The sequence below is a fragment of the Sus scrofa genome, chromosome 14, assembly GCF_000003025.6.
Source record: "Sus scrofa isolate TJ Tabasco breed Duroc chromosome 14, Sscrofa11.1, whole genome shotgun sequence".
NCBI lineage: Eukaryota > Metazoa > Chordata > Mammalia > Artiodactyla > Suidae > Sus > Sus scrofa.
In genome coordinates this window covers 107,661,356-107,677,388 of record NC_010456.5, presented here as the reverse complement: position 1 = coordinate 107,677,388, position 16,033 = coordinate 107,661,356, and the positions used below count along the sequence as shown (strand labels likewise).

The following is a 16,033-nucleotide window of genomic DNA, read 5'->3' as shown; positions in this document are numbered from 1 at the left end:
GCCTGTGTAGGAATCCTGGTTTTGCCCTGCAAGCACTGAGCCTAGAAAAGTTTTTTTTTCTTGCATTTTTTAAAGTTTTATTAAAGTATAGTTTATTTACAATGTTGTGATAAGTTCTGCTGTACTACAAAGTGATTTAGTTATACATATATACATACCCACTCTTTTCCAGATTCTCAAACCTAGAAAAGTTTTGTAACTTTCCTGAGCCTCTAATTCCAGATCTAGAGATAAGAATACCTATCTTTTAGGTTATTATGAGAATTAAAGAGAAAGTAAATTAATAGTAATAGTCATCATTCATTGGGCTTTTACTCTACATAAAGTACAATTCTAAGTACTTTCCACAAGTTATTTCCTTTTCATTCTCTCAAAACCCTATGGTACAGGTACTACTAATAATGTCCATTTTAGCGATGAGAAAACTGAAGCACAGAGGTTAAGTAATTTGCCTAAGGTCACACTGCTAGCAGATGACAGAATCAAGATTTTGAGCAAGGCAGCCTGACCCCAGAGCCCAAGCTCAAAACCCTGCATTTCTTGGTCTGGAGCAAGTGCTGGCGTGGGAGACATTCTGGCCATTCTCATGTGTCTCATGATGCAAGGGGTTGTGCCCTCAGGCTTGGGAGGGCCACATGATCTCAAAGCCTGGGAGTGGCAAGGGGAGGATGTGTGGCATGGGACTATGACACAGTAAATAGTGTATAAACCCCAAACCATGTACACAACACAGCAAGTAAGGCTTTCCTGACAAGGAGGCCCAACTAGCATCTCAGCTTCCTGGCAGGGGTGTGTAATCCTATACCAGCTGGCCCATATTCAACTTGAACTTACCCTCCTGAAAATCTTACTCACTACACTGGAAGCTTTCTTGGATCCATTGCTTTGCGGTAGCCATGCTGCAGAGTTGCCATTAGAATGAAATAGAATTGGTGTTATTTTGAGGGTTTATTAAGACATTGCCAATACCCCAGACAAGAATGAGCAACATAACACAGTACTTTGTGTGACAGGCTTGGCAAAGCACTTCGTATGTATTACATTACTTGATTCTCATACAAACATGAGGTGGGCACTTTCTTATCCTTGTTTTACAGATGAGGAAATTGAGCTTTAAACAATTAGAGTCCTGGTTCACTGCCAAGCAGGTAGTAAAGAGCAATGCCAGGACTGGAACCCAGGGAACGTGGTTCTAAAACCATTATCCAGGAGCTCCCTTGCGGTACAACAGGTTAAGGTTGTGGCATTGTTACTGTAGTGGCTGGGGTTTGATCCCTGGCCCAGAAACTTCCACATGCCATGGATGCAGCCAAAATAAAAATAAGTAAGTAAGTAAGTAAATAAATAAATAAATAAAACAAACAACTACCTATACACTTCGGAAGGCTCTCTGAGATGCTGGAAAACCACCCACTACTTGGATCTAGTACTTCGGATCATTGTGCTTTTCAGTCTGGGCAATGGCTTGTTAGGTTGTGACTCTTTGAGTGTGATGCTGTGAGCTGCCTGTGGGGCCAAAGATGAATGGAGCTGAGGGGCTGGGGAAGGATGCTAATCCAATAACCTTTACCACATGGTGCTTTTCTCTCTTTTCTACCTTCATGTATCACAGGGCCTGCACTGGGCCATGCTTGGTTTTATTTGATGCTCAGTGCAGGGCCAGGCAGTTCACATGAGATTTTGGTTGAAGGCGGCAACACAGCCTGGCCTGTGATCCAGCCCTCACGGTCACCAGCTGTGTGCCTCAGACGGATGTTACAACCTCTCTTAGGCCCAGTTTCCTCAACTGTAAGAGGAATAATAGAGATAATAATGGCACCTACCACATAGTACTGTTTTGAGGATAAATGAAGAAATATTTATAACACTTCCCCTGGCATCCAGCACATGGGAAGTATTCAATAATGGAATCTATGTTATTATCCTCATTTCACTCATTCAAGTCATTTATTGGTTTATCCTTTTATTAGTGCATGGATTACAGATGCAAATGCCATCCAGGTCCAAAGATAAATTAAAAAGGTCTTGCTTTTCAATACAGAGAGACACAGATGACTTAGTCACAGCACAGAGTAGAATGAGGTACGTGGGACATCGCAGTGCCAGCAGCACCTACGAGGGTCCAGAGACTTGACTTGGAGAATGAAGCTCCTTCTTAGTGCTTACTGTTTATATGTTTTTCCCATAAGAGGGCACTGTTGCTGCCATTGCTGATCCAAAGTATGTCCACTCTGATCCAAAGACCTCTTTCCTATCCCCACCTCAGCTCCACAATTCTTTTCCTGGTGCCTCTGTGGCACTCCCCTGGAGCTGGAGTCAGTGGTCTGCTGTGGCAGGCAGGAGATAGAAATGGCAAGTTAAAGTTCTATTGAAGTTCTGGGGGATTCAGGGGACATCCACCAGGCCTTCTAGCAGTGGCGGCTCAGTGCAGGGAGCTGGGATCCTCTATGGCGCAGTCATCAGAGCCACTCTGCTATCTGAACCTGTGTCTGGTAGATCTCCCTCAGAACGGAGAGAATTATATTTAGCCTCCAAGGTCAGTTTATGTGATGGGATTGATGTGAAGCTTCTCATACTCTAAATGAGTTTTGGAGAAAGAGGATCAAGTGGTCTTCTTGGCTGTCATGATCTAGAGCTATTTTATTCTTCAAGATCAAAAGTGACTTTAAGACCTGTAACATTCATTTTTATACCCCCTGAGGAGCCTAGGACAGTGCCTGCACCGTGAACCTCAAGGACAGCAAAGCAGCGTGGTGCTGTGGATCAGAGCTTGCTCTTGGAAATCAGTCAACCTGCAGGGCTCAACTCCTGGCTTTACCATTTACTATCTGCTTTATATTCTTTATGCCCCAATTTCCTCATAAGGTTTTTGAGAGAGCTATGTGAATCCAAAGCTCTGGTAATGTTGCCTGGCATGTAGTAAAGCACTAGATAAAATAAATTTTTAATAAAAAAGGTAATGTTAAAGCTAGACAGAATCATAGAAGTTATTCTCTTTTATAGATTTGGAATTTTATTTTATTTTATAGATCTGCAAACTGAGGCCCAGAGATATTAGATGTTCTTACCTATGCTCCAACTAGTTGGGAATGGAGCCTAGATGAGAATTTAGGTCTATCTGACTCTGTCCAGCTCTTCCTACTACACCATCCACCTGCTGATTCCAAGAAATCCTTGAAAGCAACACAGTATGGATTGCTACTCCAAGGTGCCAAAGGGTCCCTAGACAAAGACATATAAGGGTCAGATGCACTATTCCTCTGCCCCAGTGGGACTTAATTCTCAATACACTGAGAACTGACTTTTTTTTTTTTTTAACAAAAGGATTTGAAAGTAAGTGAACCCGAGATGACTGTAATAACTGTTCAAGGCCTAGTAGATGGGAGCAGGAAGCCCAAGGGGAGGGAAGGGGGGTGTGGGGTATTTGTGGACAGGGTGGAGCAGTAAAGCTGAGCTCTAAGCTTGTGCATTCTCTTTCCCACATGCCATTTCAGAGAGCCCAGCTGACGAAGAGGAGCAGTGGTCAGATGACTTTGTAAGTACTTGTTCCTGGGACTAGGAGGGTACCATTTCTCCCAAGGCCTCGACATGCTGGTGGTCAAGGGCACATCACAGAGGGGATATGGCTGGTCTGGAAGGGCCACCTGTAGACTAGGCAGCAATAACGTCCCAGGGCTGACTTGGGCAAGCACCTCTATGTGCCAAGCTAAGGGCTTTAGACTCATTACCTCGTATAACCCTCACCACAGCCCTGTAAGTAGGCAGTCTTACCCCATTTTCCCCTGGTCTTCAGAGTACTCCCCAGCACAGCCAAAACAGATGTTAATATGTTGAAATACCTCCAAATCAGTTGGCAAATGCCTCTGCCCTGAATTCCCCCATACTCCATCACTGTTTGGTCCCTGCTAGGAGGCCTAAACAAACCAACAACTAAAGAGCGAATGCCTCCCACATCAGGGGTGTTTCTGGGCCACTTTTGAAGGTCATGGTCGGTATTAGTTGTCACAATTTAAGCATCAGGCCTGCCCGTTTTACAGGTGAAGAAACCACAGCCTGGAGAGTTTAAGTGACGTGCAGTTCCAAAATTCAAACCCAGGCTCTCAGATCTCAGAATCAGGTTTTCAAAACCCAAAGTGCTTACTGTGACCAAGAGCCTGTGAACAGACTCTGGGGGCCACAAATGGAGAGGGAGGGACCTGACCATGATGCCATCGGGAGTGGTATGTCAGAATTAATTGTAAATCTCTTCAAGGTGGCTCTGCAACCAAATAGCCACTTCTCTTTTGGGCTGGACTTAGAGGGCCAAGACACCCTAAGAATTTTTCTTCACGATGATTATTCTTCACGTATTAAATTCACACAGAATGTCAGTCTGCTCCAATCTGTGCTTTTTATATCTGGAAGGGATCCCAGGGGGCCTCCACACAAACACATACCCCATAAGAAACTGAGGCCAAGGCCATGACAATGACTTCCTGACCAACACTAGTTACTCAGTAGCATAAGAACCCAGGACCTCTGTCCAGTGCCCAGAATTGAGCCTGGGCCCGGCTCCACACTGTGTGCACTACCTGGAGTTTTATTCAGAGTGCGCCCTGGAGCACCACCTGGGGTTTATTCAGAGTATTAGGAAATGGGAGTTCCTCCCTTTTCAACTTTAGAGAAAGGATTTTTAAAAAGAAGGGATGAGGTGGCCTCTCTGTGGGTCACTTAGAGTTCCTCACAGCACTGGTCCCTCAGAAGCACTGCAGCTGCGCCCCCTGCTGGCAGCATGCCCTGGGCTGCATATGAAGCAAAGCTTTAAAAAGCAAAGCAGGCAGCCAAAAACACTGAACTTACTGGCTGGATAAAAAAAGCACATGGCTGGGACTTAGAAAACACAAAATCATCCTGGATAGGGAAGAATGACTTGTGTCCCAAAGTCAAACAACCAAAGTGAAGATACCAGCTACAATAAGGATTGTATGAACATTTATCTTATTATTTACCTTATTCTAATTAGGTAATCATAATTCTCTTTGTACATAGGATGAAATCAGGCTTGTTGCTAAAGCCTCCAGGTCTGATGAAATCCATCCCCTACAGACCTGCTGGCCTTCCCCACACCCCCTCAGCAGGGCTCTGCTCATCACAGCCCAGGCTCACAGGCCTGCCCTCAGTTCCTATTAAAGACCAAGGTCCCTGGCTCAGTGATTTTAGACTCATGGTCCTTGGGCAGGTGATGGAAGAAGGGAAGAGAGAAGCCAAAGAGTGCCCCTATCCTCTTTCACTTGGTCGGCCTCTTCTTGTACTTCAGACTTGGCTTAAGTGTCCCCTTCTCATCAGGAAAGCCTTTCTGGAACCCCCACCCAGGCAGAACCCCTTCTTCCATTGCTCTCTCAGGACCCCAATCATTCCCTTCAGGGCAACTATCAGAGGAATACCTATTTTATCTGTCTGATGACCTACTTACTATTTATTATTCATTATTTGTTGTTGGTCTGTCCTGTTAAAATATAATAAGTTCTGCGAGGCCAAGGACTGTGCTGAGAGTCAAGCACTTAATTGCTTAAACGAATGATAGACAATTTGAGGTTTTTGTCTAGTTACATATTCCCTTCTTCAGAGTTTCCATCAGATTGTCCAAAGTATTGTATTGCACTTGCTCAAGTACTGAATGAATGAATGAAAACATTTTGTTGTCATCATTTAGAATAATTTGGGGGGAAGATTTTTTAAAATTCTCAAAAGTTTGAAAGATTCCCTTTTAATTCTCTTGATGAAAAGGCATTCAACACATTTTATTGTGCGTGGAGTAGGAGGGGCTTATAGTATATCTCCTACAGAAAAGACTTTCCAAATGAAGGGCCAGATCGGCACTTACTGAGCACCCATTCCCTCCTCCTCAGTCCCTTCAGAGGCTGGGGCAGCAGCTCAGTGCATGAATTCACTCCATGGATGTTGGGTGTGCACCTGCCCTGTAGCAGGTCCCATGGTGGGTCCTGGATATACAGTTTCAGTCCGGTCCTCATGGGGACACAGCCTGGTAGGCAACCCAGTGCTGGAGGACAGCTTCCAGGAACAGCAGATGTAGTGTCTCTCATCCTTTACCCTCTCTGCCACCTCCGCCAACTCTGCCACCCTGATCCTCTTAGTCAGGCTGCTGTGCCTGAGGGGCTGCCAGGACTCCAGAGTCCTCTCCAGGATGCACACTGATCCCCAGCCTACAGTAGCAAAGTCTAGGGAGTCTCATCCCTGCTCCATGAACTGAAACAGAGTGGGATGCCCCAACCATCCCCCAGTCAGGCACATGTGTCTGGGTGCCCGCTGATTCCTTCACTTGCAGGAGTTTCTATTAAACCAACTGCTTCTCAGCACTCGTAGTGATGTCTCCCTGAGATGTCACAACAACGGTGACAGGGTCCTTGGCCTGGATGAGGAGGGTATCTGGCTTGGGAAGCCAGGCTCTTGCCCTGTGAGGCCTCTCCCTGGCCCACCCTTTCACTCACACTCCGCTTCCCAGACCCCCTGCCTGGGAATCGTAATTGGCTTCTCCAGAGCACAAATCGCAAACTCAAATTAGTCAACTTGTCTATGGCTTGGTTTCCTCAACAGTAAAATGGGATTTTAAAAAACCCACCTCAGAGATCCCATGTGGTGCAGTGGAAACAAATCTGACTAGGAACCATGAGGTTGCGGGATCCATCCCTGGCCTTGCTCAGTGGGTTAATGACCCAGCACTGCTGTGAGCTGTGGTGTAGGCTGCAGACGCAGCTCAGATCCTGCGTTGCTGTGGCTGTGGTGTAGGCTGACAGCTGTAGGTCCGATTCAACCCCTAGGCTGGGAACCTGCACATGTCTCGGGTGCAGCCCTAAGAAGAAAAAAAAAAAAAAACCAAAACCATCTCAAATGAGTGTGGTGAGGGGTCAATGAGGTATGCCTTGCATAGAAATATTAGTTGTAATAACAGCTGTTACTACAATATTATTTTATTCAGCTAATTTTATATTCATATTCAGGAAGGATTTTAAGCTCCCATCTTCTATTTCTGACATAGGGGTTTGGGGAAATTTTCTTACCTCCCCTGTCCCTGTCCCTTCCTGCCTCCCCCACTCTAGGAGAAGGACAAGCACCCTCCCTTGGGCTCCTTCCTCCTTTTGGTCTCTCGCCCACTGCCCCTCCAGCCCCCTCAGGAAAAGCTCTCCTTCCAGCCTCCTTTCTCTTTCCTTATCCCACTCTTCACCCTTTTCCTTTCTTCTCCTCTCCCCCATCTCCCTACAGACTGACAAGCAAAGCACAGTGCTCACTCATTGATTCCTTCATTCTCCAAACATCCTGAGCTCCTATCACGTGCTGGTCCTGTCCCAGGCCTGGAGGAGGCAGCAATGAAGGAAACACTATCCTCGCATCAATTGCTAGTGAAAGGAGACAGGCCAAAAGGCAGGTGCCTCATAGATTCATTGGTAAATCATATATGGATCCGGCGTCGTGTCAGGCAATGTGTGGGGGCAGTGGGCACAGAGGTCAGAGGACCCCTTAAGTCCTAATTAAATATTTCCTCCACATGAATATATGTATGTGTGCTACACATATAGATTATTTCTGAACAAAATGCACAAGAAGCTAGTAACTCTACCTCTGAGAGAGGAACTGAGCAGCAGGGAAGACATTCATCTTTGTGAACTGTTTGAACTTTAGGTCAACTTATTTTCAATATGGACTTAAAATTCCTATTAAAAAAAAAACAGAAAGAGAATGGACTCTGAGTCAGTTTGAAGTCTTAATCCTCGCAGCTTCCCCATTCTGTTTAAAACAAACAAAAAAAACCCACATCTCTACAAAGGTGTCCTTATTCCTGAGCATCCCCTGATCGTCTTATTAAACTTACATTTTCCTCAACTATCACCCTTCATGAGTAATAAAACCTATTTGGTTATTCTATTTTATTGGGTCCTTCCTTTGTCTTCTTAAGATATATTTTATCTGACATACAGATTTCAGCCACCTTTTTTTTTTTTTTTTTTTTTTCTATTAGGGCTGCACCCATGGCATATGGAGGTTCCCAGGCTAGGGGTTGAATCGGAGCTGTAGCTGCCGGACTACACCACAGCCACAGTAACACCAGATCTGAGCCACGTCTGTGATTGACATCACAGCTCACAGCAATTCCGGATCCTTAACCCACTGAGCAAGGCCAGGGATTTGGCAATTCCGGATCCTTAACCCACTGAGCAAGGCCAGGGATTGAACCCGCATCCTCATGGATACTAGTCGGGTTCGTTAACCACTGAGCCATGACAGAAACTCCCAGAGTTCAGCCACTCTCAAAGTTAAATGGTCCACATGTTCCCCAGGATAGTAGTCCATTTTAGAGGCTAAAAAGCCCTGCTTCAGGAGTTTCCATTGTGGCTCAGCAGAAACACATCTGACTAGGAACCATGAGGTTGTGGGTTCAATCCCTGGCCTTGATCAGTGGGTTAAGGATATGGCATTGCTGTGAGCTGTGGTACAGGTCACAGATGGGGCTCGGATCTGGCATCGTTGTGGCTGTGGCATAGGCCAGCAGCTATAGCTCCAATTTGACCTCTAGCCTGGGAACTTCCATATGCCGTGGGTGTGGCCCTAAAAAAAACAAAACAAAACAAAAAAAAGTCCTGCTTCAAACCCATAGCTGTTGCTAACAGCTGCCCAATCCTGGTTAGCCAGCCCCTCCAAACTTTGCTTTCTTGTCCCTCTGTGAGGGAGCAGCTCTGGCCCCCTAAACACACATTGGGCACTGAATATGGTGTTTGTACTTGCAGGACAGCGATTACGAAAATCCAGACGAGCACTCAGACTCTGAGATGTATGTGCTGCCGGCTGAGGAGGCCGGGGATGACAGCTATGAGCCGCCGCCCGCTGAACAGGAGACACGGACAGTTCACCCGGCCCTGCCCTTCACCAGAGGGGAGTACGTAGGTGAGTCGCCCCCAGACCTTGGGTGCTCGACCTTCAAGGCAGCAGAGAGCAGGGCAGGCTGAGGTTGCAGAATGGCCAGCAGCTCCCACTCTCACCACCTCCATGGGGCTCATCTGGTCACTGCAGGTACTGGGCCCCCACTGGAAAGCTCACCCATCTTGGGAGATGGGAAGGGTGTCCTTCCTAAATCAGAGATGCTGAAAACAGGCAAAAGATAAAACAGGCACAGCCTGAGGTGGCTCCCGCCCTACCCTGCCCCAAGTCCTGACAGTCCCAGGAGAAAGGAACCCTGAGATTAGTCCCTGCTTTTCCGGCTTCCTGAACACAGGATTCCGGAATTTCTCTCTAGATGTCTGTATAGAATTAGGATGACCTTCAAGGATTCCAGTGTTGGCTAATGACTGTCCTTCCTCCATCCCTACCCCACCCTGACCCCGGAAGGCTGTACAGATTGTAGATTTGTAACAGGGTGTGTGGGATGGGAGAGGGGGTAAAGAGCTCTAAGCCTGGAATAGCCTCATGGATGAAATGGACCAGTTTAGCTGTGGCCTCTAAACCTGTGGCTTTCAATGCCCCCCACCCCCAGAAGAAGTCTGTGTTCCATTCTAAGAGGTAACTGAGTTCAGCAAAGGAGAGGAAGGGGTGTGTCCATGGTGATCACCCTGGTGCTAGCAGTCATACGGAGCATCCCTACATGTAAAGGGTTTGGTGTCCATTATCCCTATATCCCTGCCGTTAGCTGCCTCCTTACAGGACACCAGGCACTGCCCCCTGTTTCATGCCACAACTCATATATTGGACCAGAGCCATGCTAAGCAGCAAGCAAGACAGTCATATCCCCAGGCTTTTTACAGTTTACAACTTAGGGTTTTACAGTCGTGGCCTATTTCACCTTCGCCATAGTCATGGAGGAAGAAAGTGAGGCTCAGAGTGTGAACTAATTGGGCCAAGGTTTTATAAGTGGCAGAGCTGGGATGCAAGCCGGACCTCTCAGCCTCCAAAGCCCGTGCTGGTCTGCACTCTGCTCCACCCACCACCAAGTGTGTGACCTCGTTCAATCATTGCAACCACCCTGGGAAGGAAGGGGCTATGTCAGGCCCATTTTATAGACCAGGAAACTGCCATTCAGAGTGGGTAAGTGGCTCACTCCAGGTCACACTCTTCAAAGCCTGTCATCTGTGTTTTGGTCCTTCTGATAGGCTTAAATCTTTTTTTTTTTTTTTTTGTCTTTTTTTGGTCTTTTTGCCATTCCTTGGGCCACTCCTGCAGAATGTGCAGGTTCCCAGGCTAGGGGTCGAATCAGAGCTGTAGCCAGCGACCTACGCCAGACCCACAGCAACGTAGGATCTGAGCCACGTCTGCAACCTACACCACAGCTCACGTCAATGCTGGATCCTTAACCTACTGAGCAAGGCCAGGGATCGAACTCTTGACCTCATGGTTCCTACTCGGATTCATTAACCACTGAGCCATGACAGGAACTCCAGGCTTAAATCTTATATTAAGAAAGCTCAGTAAACTCCACAAGCTGCCATAAAACTACAAAAATGGACAGGAATAGCAAAGCAGATGACCAGGTGCCTGATCATATCCACACCACCAGAAAGAGGCTTCCAAGGAGGTACCAAATGTGAAGTAAACCATACACCTTCAGCAAGGCAGAAACGTGGACTGAGGGCTGGAGCACAGCATGACAAGCAGCTGCCATCAAGCTAGGGGCTGGCTGTGGCAGGAGGAAGTAGCGGAAAGTCAGTGTAAGTGCCTGAGCGGGTTCCAGGACAGGGAGCCCACCAGGTTATGCCTGTGCTAAGATCTTCCTACAGAATTGAACTGCATAGACCCCCTGTTGCCTAAGCTTTCCATGACATTACCCAGGTAAGGTTAGTTCTATTTGTTAGGCAGCAGCTCTGCCAGAACGGAGCTCCTTCTGCCTTTGCTGCTTTCTTTCTTATCCCTACAATCACTCTTGGAGGTGAACAGTACAATCCTCATTTTAAAAATGAGGAATATGAGTCCCAGAGAGGTCATAGAATGAAGAAGCAGCCCAAACGAGCGCAGCTGGTGAGTGGCAGAGCAGGGGACTGAACTCAGGCCCCCTTAGAGCCTGGACTCCTTCTCTGATACTTGTTGAGGACAGTCCTGAACCAGGGGAAACTCATGGCTTGTCCATGTTTTGAGGAAATCCTTGAGGGGAGGAATGTGTGAGTTTATCCGGATGAGCAGCTGCAACCCTGAATACATCTTTGAATTTTTAAAACCCAGAATGCCAAGTCCCTCCCCAGAAGTTCTAACTGCATGTCTGGGGTGGGGCCTTGGCATTTTTTAAAGCTCCCAGGTGGTTCCCATGTGTAAGCAGGATGGAGAACCACTGCCCTTATGGCTTTGTGAAGCAAAGTGAACCATGGAGGAGTACCACCCCCCTCTGACTCCCTCATTGCCAAGGTCATGGTCTGCTCTGTTAGCAGAGTGCTCAGGCTGCTTGGGCTGATAGCTCTCCTGGGTCTGTGGGTCTCCAAAACTCCCTGGGACAATGATTTTGATGAGAATGATCTTCTGGGTTTTATAATGTAAGGCAATGGGCAGTTGAAATTTTTGCCTAACATAGTTTATTCTTTAAAGGAATGCCTCAATTAATAATTGTTGGTTACATAAATACCAGCGGTTTTATACTTTCTAGATCTCGGTGGCTTCCACCCAGGGAATGATCCAGAACGCTTTCATCTTATGCTTTGTTGTTATTGTTGTTGTTCCTCTCAAGACAATCGATCAAGCCAGAGGCAGTCTCCGCCCTTCAGCAAGACCCTGCCCAGTAAACCCAGCTGGCCTTCAGCAAAAGCGAGGCTGGTCGCTCTGCCGGCCGCAGCCACTCTGCCGGCCCCAACCTCTCTGCCAAAACCTCAAGTCCCACCCAAACCCAAAGACCTCCTGGAGGATGAGGTAAAGTAAATCCGTCTGGAAGGCTGGCTGGACCAACTGGAAGGCAGGATGCAGGGACCGGATACGGGGAGGGGCAGGACAGCTTGGCCTCAGGCGTGTCTTCCTTCCTCCAGACCCTGCTCTCAGGGCCAGCACTCCCCACCCTGCCCCCTCACTGCTCCCTGAAAGGATGTTGTCACTAAAAATGGCATATATGGTCTTCTTGTAAACACTTTCATTTGCTAGAGACATATGATATAATATCCATATTGGATCTGTGCCCCCTCTAATTATCCCCTTTCTCTTCCCTCAGTTGCCTATGAATCTCTTTCCTCTCTATCTTTATTCTCCTTTGCTTCTCTCCCTGTCCTGCCTCATTGTCTCTCTCCCCCACCTTCTTTTCTCTCTGATCCTTTGCCCTCCTCCTCTAAGATGCAGAGGGGTGCAGTGGGACATAAAATGGAGACCCCCTGCTTGTAGGGAGACCCTGCACAACCTGAGGAGGAGCTGACCACTCACTTCCCTGAAGCAGCCTTGCTTCTCATTTCCTCTTCCCAGCCCCTGGCATCCAGGGACCACCTCTGCTGATTGTCTGGGACCCAGCTCCAGGTTTATCTCATTACTCTCCCTTCTGTCAGCACCTAGATTTTCATGTCTTGTATCCTATGGAATTGTTCCAATTTAAAAACAAACAGGTAAACTCATTCAGACTATCATAGGAAAGGCTGATAAAGCCTGATATGTTATGGCTCCCAGATGTACTTGATAAAGTCAAAGACAAGCTCTCAAGCTTAGCCATTAGAACAACTCTACAAATGCAACAGACTGAGAAAGAGAATAATGTTAAAAGCGACTCTTAACCATCACCAGACATAATCTTATGGCACTTCTCGAAGAAGTAACAAGTTTCTAAATGCCTGTAGATGATAAAACCTATACCCTAATGAACATGTCATGAAATGACCTTCATTCTCACCTTAGTATAAGCAAAATAAATAAATAAATAAATAAATAATAAAAATAAAAATAAAATAAAATTAGAGGCAGCATGTAGGCTCAAATTCCTGCTTTGACCCCCACTAGCTGTGTGACTTTAGGCAAGTCTGATAACCTCTCTGAGCCTCAGCTTTTCATCTCTTCAGGTTATCTTAAAGATTTAATAAAAGAATATATATATATCACTAAATACAGCATCTCACACGTAAAAGGAATCCATGTATCATATATATTGGATTCCTTTCTTTCTACCAATTACTGACTCTTTTTTTTTTTTTAATCTTTTTAGGGTTAGGGCCACACCCATGGCATATGGAGGTTCCCAGGCTTGGGTTCCAATCAGAGCTGTAGCTGCCGGCCTACGTCACAGCCACAGCAACATGGGATCTGAGCCTCGTCTGCTACCTACACCACAGCTCACGGCAACTCCAGATCCTTAACCCACTGAACAAGGCCAGAGATTGAACCCACATTCTCGTGGATTCTAGTTGCATTCGTTAACTGCAGAGCTGCGACGGGAACTTCCAATTCTAGATTCTTTTTTTTTTTTTTTTTTGTCTTTTTGCTATTTCTTTGGACCACTCCCGTGGCATATGGAGGTTCCCAGGCTAGGGGTCGAATCGGAGCTATAGCCACTGGCCTACGCCAGAGCCACAGCAACGCGGGATCCGAGCCGAGTCTGCAACCTACACCACAGCTCACGGCAACGCCGGATCGTTAACCCACTAAGCAAGTGCAGGGACCGAACCCGCAACCTCATGGTTTCTAGTCGGATTCGTTAACCACTGCACCATGACGGGAACTCCCAATTCTAGATTCTTTATAAAATCCCCTTTTTAGTTTTTCCTGAAAACCAAGGGCCTGTCAACACTTGGCCAGCCATGGCCTCAAAGCAGCTGAGCCTCATGGCAACCCTCCAGCTCTGCTGTGAATCCTTGGCCCCTGTTTCCATGTGTCATTGTCGCCTTCGTTCATATAAGACATGCACACACCCTGCCCCTGTAAGCATCTGAGTTATGATGCCCATTCTAGGGATAGTTTAAGTCAGGAAGTCAGCAGACTGAAAACACGTGTGATTTGTCAATCCTCAGTCTGTCAGTCCAAGAGGGACTTCTGCCCTTTGAGGGTGAGAATGGGGTGGCAGGGAGAACCTGAGCATGGGACACGGTAGGGAGTCCTTCTGTTAGGGTCTCACTGTGAATTCTTTCAGTTTGGGGCAAATCCTCAGGAAGATATCAATTCAGACACAGAATACAAATGAAAACTGGGGCTTATGCGAGGCTCTCCATTTCTGTGAATACTGGGGGTGGGCCCCAGTGGGGAGAGGCTGAGTTTTGCTAGCAGCCGCCTTGTGGGAACAGCTCAGCAAGTCTGAACCAGTGGGAAAAGGAGAAGTCTGGAGGAGGTATGTTCTGGAATGGGCAGATGGACAGTCAAGATAAGAAAGAGGTTAAAAAAGAAAAAAGAGGCCAACATTAAGATCTGGCTGAGCCACTAGATAGGAAAAGAAGAAGACAAATATAAGCATAAATAAAAATGTTTAGCTCTGCCATACGGCTACAGGTAAAATATAGGGATATAGGCTGACCAGAAAGTTGGGGTGGGAGGAAGGAGCATCTGTGCTATAATGAGAGGGGCTAACACTTGACGAGCGCTGTGTATCAGCTGGTGCTCTGAGCACTCTGTATGTATTATCTCCTTAAATCTTCGCAGCAACCCAATGAAGCATGTGCTATTATCATCCCCATTACAGATGAGGACATGGTACAGATGAGGTGCAAAAGGGGTTGAAAAACCTGTTCAAGATCACAGAGATAAACGAGATCACTTGCACCCAGATAATGAGATGCTGGAGTCCTCATACTAAACAGCTACTGTGTACCACTTCTCCCACATCCACTGAGGGGAGACCAGCTCTTCATTCAACACAAATGTGCTAGGGCTTCACTGGTTCCCAAAGCAGACCTCGTACCTATCCTTGCAAGGCATCAGTCTTGGTTTTATGTGACCTTGGACAGATGACTCAACGTCTCTAAAATTCCTCAATTGTAAAATGAGGATAAAGTCTGCCCTCTTAGCGCGGCAGGCATCGCGTCAGTCTCATAAAATGAGCATAAGTATGCCTAACTTAATAGGTAGGTAAAATAATATATGCAAAATTATTAAATGCTCCCATGAGTTGCATGTATTAAGGAAGAAACTCATGTGGGCATTTAATAGTTCATTTAAATGACCTGATACACAATGGGGTATAGGAAAACGGGAAAGCAAAAATAAGATGAATACTTGGCACTCCTATTTTTCATATCTAAAGTCCAGAGGAAGGCAAACATGTAAATACCTATAGCAGGTATCTCAGTACTGAACACCTAAACACTGGAGCTGATCTAAGACTGTTTTCAAAATAATCACCTATTTACTTTTTAATCATGCCATCATAAAACCTGAAGGATTTCTAACAGTATATAGGCTGTATTCGTGGAATAATATGCCTGGTTTCAAAAAGACAAATTATTCCTGTAACTATAGCCAGGTTTTTGTGAAGTGAACATGGGATAATGGGGTATATATTAAAACACTGCTGCAATGGGAAGATAAACTCATTGGATACAAATTATGATGGTTCTGGATCATTTGCTTAGTTTGACAGGCAACAACTTTATCATAATGAACCACAATTGAACTGAATTGTTGGAAATATACATTATCTATTCTTTCTCCTTAAATCCTGTAATGAGGAGAGAGAAGGTGAGGAGAGGGAGAGAACTACAACCAGAATTTGTGGGGAATGGACCAAGTCTTTTCTTTTTACAGCCACACCTGCGGCATATGGAAGTTCCTAGGCTAGGGGTCAAATTGGAGCTGCAACTGCCAGCCTACCCCACACCCACAGCAACACTGGATCCAAGCTGCATCTGTGACCTATACCACAGCTCATGGCAAAGTCAGATCCTTAACCCACTGAGCGAGGCCAGAGATCCAACCCGCATCCTCATGGAGATTACATCAGGTCCTTAACCTACTGAGTCATAATGGGAACTCCCCAAGTCTTTTTTTTTTTTTTTTCCTTATCACTGCTCTTTTGAACTAAAAATTTCTCAACTTCAAAAGTATCATTACTTTGAACAGGTCAGATTCTAGACCTTGCAGGACAACCATCTTCTACTGTAATGAAATACTATAG

General features: G+C 46.2%; 1 protein-coding gene across 1 annotated transcript in view; it reads left to right on the top strand.

Annotated features, from left to right (window-relative positions):
- Window positions 1-16,033, top strand: part of BLNK (B-cell linker) — an 84,945-nt gene that overhangs the window by 38,033 nt on the left and 30,879 nt on the right. Inside the window, exons 4-6 of the mRNA XM_001928233.5 lie at window positions 3,495-3,535; window positions 8,781-8,937; window positions 11,696-11,874. Coding sequence (XP_001928268.1) covers window positions 3,495-3,535; window positions 8,781-8,937; window positions 11,696-11,874 — 377 coding nt within the window. The remainder of the gene's footprint in view (window positions 1-3,494; window positions 3,536-8,780; window positions 8,938-11,695; window positions 11,875-16,033) is intronic.